The sequence below is a fragment of the Artibeus jamaicensis genome, unplaced genomic scaffold, assembly GCF_021234435.1.
Source record: "Artibeus jamaicensis isolate MK-2021 breed Jamaican fruit bat unplaced genomic scaffold, CSHL_Jam_final contig_402, whole genome shotgun sequence".
NCBI lineage: Eukaryota > Metazoa > Chordata > Mammalia > Chiroptera > Phyllostomidae > Artibeus > Artibeus jamaicensis.
Window position 1 is genome coordinate 6,725,598 of NW_026521818.1, and position 12,560 is coordinate 6,738,157.

At 35.3% G+C, this 12,560-nt stretch overlaps 1 protein-coding gene across 13 annotated transcripts in view; it reads left to right on the top strand.

The window, feature by feature from the left end:
* Window positions 1–12,560, top strand: part of APC (APC regulator of WNT signaling pathway) — a 158,189-nt gene that overhangs the window by 103,919 nt on the left and 41,710 nt on the right. For 12 of the 13 annotated variants that reach the window (XM_053665347.1, XM_053665341.1, XM_053665342.1 and 9 more), the window contains one exon: window positions 9,961–10,065. The exons of the other annotated variant lie outside the window; for it this stretch is intronic. In XM_053665347.1, coding sequence (XP_053521322.1) covers window positions 9,961–10,065 — 105 coding nt within the window. The remainder of the gene's footprint in view (window positions 1–9,960; window positions 10,066–12,560) is intronic. 13 annotated transcript variants of the gene reach the window in all.

The window sequence follows — 12,560 nt, forward strand, 5'->3', positions numbered from 1 at the left end:
GCATAAGCCCTAGGTCAGGGCAGAGTCCTTTACAAGGCTGTCTCTATTACAGATGCCACGGTACCCATCCTTATGTCCAGCTGGCTAAAAATGTGGGGACTCCCACAACCCCTTTAGGTTTGACAGTTCATTAAAATGACTCAAAACTCACTGAAAGTACTACACTTACAATTAGAGTTTTGTATAAAGAAACAGGAAAATGAAGAAATATATAGGGCAAGATCTGGAGAAGGTGAGGAATGGAGATGCAGCATGTCCATGCTCTCTCATAGAATATAGAGACAACACTCGCCCAGCACTTCTGTGTGTTCATCAATCAGGAAGCTTCACTGAGCTTTGGTGTGCGGGGTCTTTATCTAGATTTCATTATATAGGCATGCTGGATTAAATAAGTGGCTACATGATTGAATTCATTTTCCACCCCTTCCCCTCCCTGGAGGTCAGTCTGACCCAGAGTTCCAACCCCCTAGGAATGTGGTTTGTCTTTGATGACCAGCACACATCCTGAAGCTTTCTACAGGCCCTCCTTGAGTCACCCTGTCTGCTCAGCCAACTCAAGGAATTCCAAGGGTTTCTGAAGTTCTGTGCCAGAAACACAGGGACAAAGATAAGATATAGTTTATGTTATACCACACTGGCCTATAAATTTACCTTTAGTGAAACTGCATATTAAATTTGAAAGTAGAATATGTTTTTTAGATAGGCAAAGTTTCAAAAACATGTATTTTTCATGTACCATTTTCTGGAAACTATTAGAAGATGTAGATAAACAAATTGAAGGTGTAAAGCAGAATGAAATATGAAAATTTGAGATCTAATACAAGAAATACAATACAAGAGAAAGAAATGAAAGACTCCTCAGAATGAAGATGATGGGAGATTCTAAGACAAATGATAAAGTAGCCAGTCTATATTAGAACAGTTGAGAAGATTCCAGGAGAGATTAATCTTAAAAGAATAAAATCAGTAGACTACTTAATGTTTTTTAATTTACTGAAAGGAAAGGAAATTTACACAGTAGGAAAGAAACTGATGGTGTCACTAATACATGATACCAAATGCATGAAACAAAAATGATAACCTTTAACACCATGACAGCAAGAAGTTGTGAAGGAAAATAATTACAGTATACCACTTGTCAGCCATGATTAGAATTGAATAGGTAAAATAATATAAATAGTGAAAATTTTATCTAACTATAAAGAAATATTGGGTGGAGGATAGTTGTGTTGAGGGTGGGATAGGGGCAAAAGAGAACCCAGTCCTCTTCTTACGTAGTAGGAAATCAATCAATGATGCACTAAACTGAAAATGGAAGAACCAGCAATACAAGCAGGTTATTCAGAGAAGAAGTAAGCATCCCTTCACCCCCCAGAAATCCTCTGATGAAATGTTTGCCTTTAGAGAATAGGGAATGGGACAGGGTAGGCAAGTATGAGAGACCTCTATTTATTGTCATGAGTCTTTAGAACTAATGATTATTTAAACTCTTTACATATTTAACTGTGTTAAAAAGAAAACACTTTAAAAAGAGCCAAAGACATTATTTAGAAGATATTTATACTTATCTTCCTCTACAATCCCGATTGGCTTGATAATGATGATTATTAGTAAGGAATTTGAGAGGAGCTTAGAGACATCCAAATCCTGTGAAAAGGCATGCATAGTATGCTATCACTGAGAACAAGACAAAGCATGGGAGCCAGTGCAAAGTAAGGAGTAAGGGGAAAATACTGTTTCAGTGGAACACAAATACAGTAAATACAGATCTGCTAGAAGCTGAGTGTTACTGGGTCTTGTGCATATCTGTCAGCCCTGCAACTAAATATCTGAAATTTGGTTTTGATCACCAAGGAGAGAAATGGGAGTGTAAGTTTAAAAACCATCCCCTCACCTGTTGACAGCCACTGACTTTGGGCACTTGCCATTGTTTATAGGTGAATAAAAAGAAAACGTTAAGTAAACTATTGCTGAATAAGGAAAAGAGTAGCATCTGGGATGCACAAAAAAAAAATAATAAGTTTTCAGAAAGTTTTTACATAAGTCAACTGCAAAAGACCTGTCTCCGTGCAACAAGAACCTAGTCGTAAGGAAACAAAGTGAAATGGTATCAGGATGAAATGTAAAGGAAAATGGGTAAAGAAGGATTAAAAGTATTTTTTTAAAGCTAAATAAAAAAACTACATTGAACAATAAAGAACAGAATTGTTACTAAGAAAAATGGGCTCAGTCTTTAGGGAAGAACTGGAAAGTTTCAAATACACTGACAGGTTCAGACTCAACATCAGGGCCACATGGGAAAAAAGAATGCGTACAATGAAATATCAGCACACTGCCATCATCTAAATATTGGGTTGGCCAAAAAGTTCACTTGGTGTTTTTTCATAAGATGGCTCTAGTAGCACTTAGTGTGTTTAACTTCATTAGAAACAGTTTTGTTAGATTGTATTATAACAGCTGACATATCAGCTTGCATTTTTTAAAAACTTACTAAAATTCATTAATTTTTGCATAGCCATTTAAATTTTGAAGATGGAAGAAAACAAGCAACATTTTGGCATATTATGCTTTATCACTTCAAGAAAGGTAAAAATATGACACTGAAATAGAGAACAGGCTGACAGTGACCAGAGGGGAGAGGGAAAGGAATTTCAGGGGAAAAGGGGAAGGGTTTACAGGAACAGGTATAAAGGACACATGGAAAACAACTAAGGGGGGTGGAAATAGGAGGGAGGTGGGGAGGGCTTGGGGGTGGGCTGGGATGGGAGTAAAAGAAAACTGTACATGAACAACAATTAAAATAAAGGTAAAAATGCAACTGAAACACAAAAAGAGATTTGTGTGGTGTATGGAGGTGCTGTGACTGATTGAATGTGTCAAAAATTGGTTTGCAAAGTTTTGTGGGGGAGATTTCTTGCTGGGCATTGCTCCATGGTCAGGCCAACCAGCTAAGAAGTTAATAGCAATCAAATTGAGACATTCATGAGAACAAGCAGTGTTATACCACACGGGAGATAGCTGACATACTCAAAATACCCAAATCAATAAAATTATTGGTGAAAATGAAAAACATGTCTTTTATTTTACTGAAAAAACTAAATGAGCTTTTTGGCCAACCCAGTGTAATTACTAAAAGCATGACGAAGCATTTATATTTTAAAATGTTCACATTATAAAATAGTATGCACACTTGAATCCCATTTTTTAAAAAGATGCACACACGTGTGCATGAGAAATAATTTGAACATGCAGATAGCCATCCTTAGTATCTCCTTGTTTTTCTAGTTTGGCTTTCTATTTTAAATTTTTTTGTAATAATTATGTACAGCTTTTATAATGAGGAGAGAAAACTTTTGTATACAAAATAATTTGAAGTGTTCTGTCATTACCAGCACATTTTTCTACCCAGGTACACAGGGAAAACTATTGTTTCAAATGTTAAAAGTATACTTTTTGAAGGAGTAGGGTCCAGAAGTTTATTTGGACCCTAGCTCATTTATTCTCTTCTAAGAATGGTTTCATCTATGCCTGACCAAATGGAAGTACATACCATGTTCATAGATTGGAAGAATTAACATCATTAAAGTGTCCATACTACCCAAAACAATCTATAGATTAACACAATTCCTATTAAGATACCAGTGGCATATTTCACAGATTTATATCAAATATTTCAAAATTTATATGGAACCAAAAATGATGCCAAATAGCCTCAGCAATCTTGAGAAAGAAGAACAAAGTTGGAGGGATCACAATACCTGCTATCAAACTGTGCTACATGGCCACTGCAATCAGTACAGTCTGATACTGGCATAAGAACACACAAAGATCAATGGACAAAAAGAGAGCCCAGAAATAAACCCAGGTCTTTATGGGCAATATTTGACAAAGGAGGCAAGAGCATATAAATGGAGTAAAGATAGTCTCCTCGATAAATGGTGTTGGGAGAAATTACGTGCAAAAAAATGAAACTAGATCACCAACTTACACCATATGCCAGAATAAACTCAAAATGTATAAAAGACTTAAATATAAGTTGTGATACCATAAAAATCCTAGAGGAAAATAATAGGCAGTAAAATTTCAGAGATTTTGCATAGCAATATTTTTGACAATATATCTTCTAGGACAAGGAAAATAAAGGAAAAATAAATAAAGGACTACATCAATTAAAAATCTTCTGCACAGTGAAAGAAACCATCATCTAAATAATATTTTTAAGAGGCGGCTTTTGTTTTTATTGAGGAGCACTCACTACATTTTATATCTTTGCTTGATATTTTCTGCTTAAGTTTTTGATACTGTTGTTTTTCTTTAATTATAGTTAGTCATCCTTCTACTCCCAATCTCATATTCTGATTATTACTGTTTGGCTACATTAACAGTTTTTTTAATATTTGTAATTCAGTAGTTATGGTTTTCCCTAGTCTATTGAATCTTTCATTTGTATGAAATATCCCTCCTTACTCTGTTTGAATTTTATTTTATCTGCTATTAATATTACTATACTGCCCTGGCTGGTGTGGCTCAATGGATTGAGTGCCGGCCTAACAACCAAAGGGTTGCTGGTTCGATGCCCAGTTGGGGCACATGCCTGGGTTGCAGGCCAGGTCCCCAGTAGGGTGTACGTAAGATGCAACCGCACATCGATGTTTCTCTCCCTCTCTTTCTCTCTCCATTCTCATCTGTCTAAAAATAAATAAGGTCTTAAAAATATGACTATACTGACTTTGTTTTTCTTATCTTTGTTTAGTATAATAGATTCCCTGCTTGTTCCAAATTTTATCAACACTCCAGCCTCATATCATTGACTTGTATCATTGGACTTGGGGCTGTTAAGCATTGTGATCCAATTTCTTCTTGCTTCCTTGTATTGTAAAAGTGATTATATACATCATGGCCTAAAGTTGTTACATACAGTCTAACAGTTCAGAGAATATAAACTAAAGGAAAGTGCCCTGTCACATTTCAGAAAGAACCAAACCCTTTTCTTATTTTACTATTTGAAGTTTCTTTATTCTATTTTTCTAATCAGAGAAAGAATCTAGAAGTGGAGAAAACTGGGGATTTGACATTATAAATTAGTTAATATGCAATATAGACAAAAAATTCTGACAAATAATTTCTCTGTCGCTAAGTGTATTGTTTATCGCAGTGTCTTTGTCTTACCTTCTAACAACTCTGGATTAGTATCTAAATGCTCAACATAATTCAGGGGGTGTAATGTATTGCACTTGGTTCCAATTCCAAAAGTTCCAGAAGGATATATGAGGCAACCAATGCTACCACTTTTTTATGTATCTTTTTGACAGGTTATTTAAGAAACTGTAAGACAAATTATAATAGGGTTTTTAAAAACTCTAGATAATAGCCAGTAAGAAATATTTTTTAAAAATCTATGCAGGGTATAGTTATAGCTCATTAATAGAGAGCTCAATTTAACAATGGACAAAAAATTTGAATAGGCATTGCACCAGAAAAGACACAGGAATGGTTAATAAACACATGAAAATATGCTCTCAACAGCATTAGTCACTACAGAAATACAAATCAAAACCACAATGAGATACCACTTCACATCCATTTGAATGGCCATAATCATAAAGACAGTAATAAGCATTGGCAAGGATGTAAATAAATAGTGTTGGTAAGACTGTAAAATAGTACAGCCACTTGGAAAACAGTTTGACAGTTCCTCAAAATATTAAACATAGAGGTACCACATGACCCATCAATTCCACTTCTAGGTATCTGTTCAAGAGAGATGAAACATATGTCTACACAAAGACTTTAACTGGAAAGTTTATGGCACTATTATTCACACTAGCCCAGAAGTAGATACAGTGTAACTATATATTGCCTATACATTGCAGTGAATAAATACAAATGTGGTGTAGCCTTAAAATGGAATACTGTTTGGTAATAAAAAGAAACAAATTGATGACACACACTGCAGTGTGGATGGACCTCAAAAACATGCTAAGTAAAAGGAGCCAGACACCAAGTTCACATACTCCATTTGTAAGAAAGTTCCAGCAGAGGCGAGTTTATAAAGACAAAAGGTACTTGCCTGGATCTGTAGGCAGTAATGAGGATTAGCTAAATGAGCACAAAGAATCTTATTAGAATGGTGCAGATATTCAAAAACTGGATTATGGTGGTGCTCAGTAAATTTACTAAAAATAATTGAATTATACACTTAAAATGACTGAATTTCATAGTATGTAAATACCTCAATGAAAAAAAATATTTTTCAATCCTAGGCTAGAAAATGTTGCATTAGTTTTCCAGCAACAATAGATTGAGGGAACCGCCCTGGCTGATATACTTCAGTGGATTAAGAGTCAGCCTGCAAGCCAAAGGGTCACCAGTTCAGTTCTCAGTCAGGGCACATGCCTGGGTTGCCGGGCCATAACCCCAGTAAGGGGCATGCTTTCTCTCCTTTTTCTTTTCCTCCCCCACCCTCTAAAATTAAATAAATAAAAATTTTTAAAAAGACAGAAAGAAATGAGGGAACTAGGCAGAATTGTTTTTCGTAGGAATCAGAAAAGCCTCTTTGCCTTCAGTGTTCACACTAGTTTGGGACAGTGATCAGAGACTGCAAGCAGGACAGTAGTCTTGGATCAGTGACAGAACAAAGGGAAGTAAATGAGGAAGGAGGAAAGAAAATTAAGGTAGTAAGTGTTAAATATTTATTATTTTAAGCTCTTGGCATCAGACTACCTAGTTGTGATCCCAGGTCTGGCTCTGTCATTTACTAGATATGTGACCTAAGGCCAAATATATGTCTTCTGTGTGTCTCAGTTTCTTAACCTGTAAAATGGGGATAATAATCGAACCTGCTTCATAGAGTTGGTATGAGGATTAAATAATTAATGACAGGTAGTAAATGCATAGTAAACACATGTTTATCATCGTCACCATCACAAATAGTCCTGACAGCCCTGCATGCATACTCTCATTCCCTAACTCCCCCCTTCACCCTCTATTGGAAATAAGTATTTCCACCCTTCTCTCTCTCCCTCTAATAATTCCATCTCCTCCTTCACAGTGTAAACAGTAGCTATCATAAAAACTCTCTCTCTTTCCTACGGGAAAACATTCTGTCTCCCTTCCTGCACGTTGGATTCTCAGCTCCCACCTTCTTGGGAACTTTTCCCTCATCTCTTATTCTTTCAAATATTACACATCTCTTCTTCCTCTTCTGTGGAACCCTTCCACTGGCATTTAAACAGGCTCAAATCTTATATTTAAAAATATAAAATGAAACTTCCTCAATCCCACCTCTCCCTGAAACTGCCTTTCTTCTTCTATCTCCGTTCCCACCCTCATTGTCTTTTCCTCATCCCCACCCCAGAGATGTTTCTAGACTCCCAGTCTACATTTCCTTGCCACCATTCACATTAAGGCAAGCCCATCTAATCTCTGCCCCCATAGTTCCACTCCATAGTTCCACTGACATGGACCGTCAGTGATTTCCATATTGTTAACTAAATTGACATTTTCAGTCTTCATCTTGACACTTTTCACATTATTGAATACTTCCTATTGTTTGAAATATTCTTCTCTTGGCATCTACAGCAATACTTTTTTTTCCTTTCTTCAACATCTCTTTGTCCTTTAAAGGCTCATGTTCCTTTAGGCATTAATTACAGGCATTCCTTAAGGCTTATTTCTCTTTTTTGTGTATTGTCTCTCCCTAACACCATCTCATTTGTGCTTAGGGCTTCAGTTACCACCCATTGGCTCTCAGATTCATTTCTCCAACCCTGAACTCCAGACTTCCAAATCTACATTCCTACTCTGCATCTCCGCTTACATGTCTCAAAGGAACTTTAAAACCAACATATCTAAAGCATAATAAATTATTTTTTTCCTGCACTCTTCTTACAACCTCACCTCTTTCAGAAACCCTTATTCTCCTAAGTTATTGTCTGTCTTTGTGATTGACACCATCATTATTCAATTACGTGAGCTAAGGAACACCAGACCTGTTCCTCCACTCACCACATCCACTCAGTCACCGAGCCTTCAGATGACCTGTCTCCACTCCCTTTATCTCCATCACTGCTTCCCTAGTGCAGAGGATCATCATCTCACACTTACATGAGCTTCCAAACTGATTCCTGTTTCCTATTCACTTAGACTATTTACAGATTGACTTTTTAAAAATCTATTTACATGCACCTTATCTCATTAACATACTAATATTATGTGGGGGCAAGAGTGCTACCTGAGAATTACACTAAAATTCAAAATTAGTAAGGTTATTTTATTATCTTTTTGTTCTACTTTCTGTACTATGATCCTCTGGTGTATTAGGACAAGCCATGCTTCCTTCCACCTCAGGTTCTTTACGTACCTTTTTTTTTAAGATTTTACTTATTTACTTTTAGAGAGAGTGGAAGGGAGGGAGAAAGAGAGAAACATCAAAGTGTGGTTGCTTCTCATGCACCCCCTACTAGGGACCTGACCCACAGCCCTTTGGTTTGCAGGCCAGCACTCAGTACACTGAGCCACCACCATCCAGTGCTGCATGTGATCTTCTGTTTACCTAAAACCTTCATCCTCTAACCCTGTCCCTTTTCCTAAAACTCCTATTTATTCTTCTTCAGCTCTCAGTTCAAATTGCACTTCCCAAGAGAGCTGTTCCCAAACTCCCAGACCATGACGCCTTCTGTTATATGTTCTTATAGCACCTTGTACTCTTCTTTTAGAGCAGTTGTCTGAGTTTTAACTTTACTGTTGTTTTTCTTATTATTTGATAGTGCCCTGGCTGTAAGCTCCAAGCGTACATAGAACAATGTCTGGTTTTGCTGGCACTGTTTTCATTAGCACATAATGCAAGTAACTAACATAGAAGATGCTTAGTAATTACTTTTCCATTGACATCTCCAATTATGTTAGTATCAAATCTTTGTGGTTTTCATGGGTTTTGATTTGTTTTGTTTTGTTTTTAGATTGACTTTGTATGTGTCTACTTTTGTTGATTTTGTTCAATTTTATAGTGTGATTTTCAGATGGTACTATTTTTTTCTTATATTTCTGAATTATTGGGGTTACCTCCATTATGGCCAACATATAACTAAACTAGTTTATTGATGGAAATGTTGCGTGAAAATTAATTTTTAAGTCACATTTTAACTGGTCTGGAAAAGCTTGATATTTAAAGAAGTTTTAGTGGGAGCCATTTTGTAAGATAATTATCCACTATTATGTTGCATTTTTTAAAGCAAAATTTTTATTTTAGAGTGTCATTTCCCTAAAGCAATCACACTAGTAGTTGTTTCTATAAAAGATAATGGGAAAATTATTTTCTTTGATTCTGCAGTGTTATTTTTACAAAGTGACTGCTTTGTACTGGATGCAATCTATCTTGAAATGACTGCTTTTACTGGATATAATCTGTCATTTTCATTTCATGTAACAGATGGTGGCTATAGTAGAAGAGGTTTTTAGTTTTATTTATATCAGAATGTAAGAGCTTATGTATTTGTCTCATGATTTTTATTAGCAAGTGTATATATATTCTAGGTATAAGTATACTTACACAGAAGGTATTTATAAGCTTAAGTAGTAGTTTAACTGTTTTGCAGTTAAATGCCAGTTCCATTAAATGCCAGAATCATGTGACCTTACATAAAAGACAGTTATTTGTTCTAGTTGGGTTATATTCCTGATAGTGATGTGAGCACAGCTGGTGGAGGATGGTGTTTCTGTGCGTCTCAGAAAATCCTTTGTCTTGTGCAGCTCTAATGCTCAAGGGGCACACTGCACTTTCCTCTTACCGAAATAGTCGGCTACCGACCATGCTGGAGAAGTCTGAAGTGCAGTTCCATGCCTTTGTAAACCTGTATAATTGATGCATTCAGAGCTTTAAAACAAGAGAGCAAAGAAAGCTGTGAGCTACAAAAGCATGCACCGTTTTTGTGTGTAATGATGTCAACTCCATATTAACAGAGGTCATCTCAGAACAAACACGAAGCCGGCTCACATGAAGCTGAGCGGCAGAATGAAGGCCAAGGAGTGGCAGAAATCAACATGGCAACTTCTGGTAGTGGCCAGGTAAATAAATGATTTTACTGGTTTTTAAAATTAACTATTTAAATATTTTAAAAGGAATATGGAGTGAGGTGATCCTCAGAATGATCCGTAAATCTTGCTTGTTTCCTAACTCCTGAATGGATATCTTCAGAAGAATTCAGTACCAAAAGCTATAGGAATTTTTCTTCATTATATCTAACAGTAACATTTTCAAGTTTCTAAGTATATTTTATAGCCTAAATTATGTGTTTCTGTTTTAGTCTATAGTTTGATGTGAATAGAATTTTTGAAAAATAAATACTAAGCTGCATTTTGGTTATATGTGTGAGTTGACCTAGTTATTACTGCTTGCATTGAGCAGATTTGCTCTTTCTCTAAGGCATTCTTTGCAAAGACATTTTTATGGGTTTTATTTTTAAAGCTACTAATAACTTTATTACAGTTCTTGCTTTCTCCTGTACTTCAAGATTACATGAATCTATAAATCTAAGTCTTACTTTGAAAAGATGATTCTACTGCTCATTAAAAGTAGAATCATAGCCTAGTCATGTTTAACTATTAACACATTTTTAGCAACATTATGAAAGTCAGCTTGATTTTTTAAACTATAAAACTATTACTGTGCTACCATCAATTTGCTATTGGTTTTATTGGATGCATCCTAATATGACAGAATTTTTCTTTGGGATTTTCTGTAAGATCTGTATTTTTTCAATAAACATTTTTATTGAAAAATAGATATTTTATGCTTTAAATGAACAATTTTTAAAAAATAGAATTTCATTAAGTTGGTTGTAAGGTAATTTTCCTATTATTGATATAAACTATTTCTTTAGCGTTATAGGTTACTTTTGATATTATGTATAAAACAATGCTTCTGTTAATTAAAATTTAAAGCTTAAAACATCTCATACTTAAGTATTTAAGTTTATTTTGCTAAGTTAACATAAAGAGATACTTCATTTTAGTACTACTAATTAGCATTGCAGGGGGGAAAACTTGTAAGTTATAGGTGGTAAATTAGTGTAAAAGAAATTATATTTAAATAGCACTTTTGAGTTATTTCTTTGTTGTTTAGGGAATTATTTGGGAAGCTTATGTGTTTCTACACATATTCTGGAAGAAGGAAAGTTCCTTCTTGGCAGAAAAAAATTTTCTGCTTAGTATTAGACTTACCATTAGTGCTTTGGGCCATATTGCAATTATTATACAAAGTCTTATCTATCCAGTAATCTGAATAGCCATTTAAAAGATAATTGAATCCCTTACCACACCTCTTTCATCAGAATTAATCCTATATTGATTAGATTTCATGTTAAAAATGAAAACTACTAAAAATATTAAACGATTAGAAGAAGATATGGGTAGAATTTTTATAATCATGAGGTAGGTGGGAAACTATAAAAAAACAGGATCAATAGGTTTCACATAAAAATGTAAAACTTCAGTGTGCCATAAAATCATAGCAAGGTTACACAGCAAACAAAAACTAAGATCATAGTCCTGGCCTGGTAGGTCAGTTGGTTAGAGCGTTGACCCAATACGCCAAGGTTGGGGGTTCAATTCCTCATCAGGGCACATACAGGAAGCAACCAATGAATGCATAAATAAGTAGAACAAAAAAAAAATCACTCTGTCCTTCTCTACCCCCTCCCCATTCCTCCTACCCTTCCTTCCTTCTTTTTTCTCTCTAAATATAATAAATTTAAAAAACATTTAAAAATCAAGGTACATTATTTGTAAATGTTTATAACACTGAAAAGTTAAAATTCAAAGTACATAAAGAGGAGAGGGGTATAAGGGGACTAAATGGTAATGGAAAAAATACAATAAAGATTAACTACTTAAAGGCTGTTAAAACATTATTAACAACTGAACCTAAAACAAAAACAAAAAATGAACTAAGCAAACAATTAGAACAGGGACAGAATCACAGAAATGGAGATCGCATGGAGGGTTATCAGTGGGGAAGTGGGAAGGGGAAAGGGGGGAAAAGGCACAGAGAATAAGTAGCATAGATGGTAGGTAGAAAATAGATGGGGGGAGGTTAAGAATAGTATAGGAAATATAGAAGCCAAAGAACTTATAAGTATAAGCCATGGACATGAACTAAGGTGGGGGAATATGGGTGGGAGGGGGTGTGCCAGGTAGAGGGGAGTGAAGGGGAGAAAAGGGACAACTGTAGTAGTATAATCAATAAAATCTATTTTTTAAATCTTAAAAAAATAAAATACTAAAATGACAAATTACATCTGTTTATATTGAGATCTAATTTTTGTTTTAGTCTTCAGCCTTCCCTTTCATGATACATTCTTTATATTATAATCAGGGTGATCCTTCTAAAGCACAAACCTGATCATATCACTTAACAATTGCATGGCTACCCACTGCCCATAGAATAGAGTCTAGATTTTTTATGTTACCTGCTCTTCCAGCAGTATCTCTGTTTGCCCCATTTCTCTCCCCTCCTTCAGTTCAATTTTTCAGGTCCTTGAGTATAGTACGTCCCTGCCTTG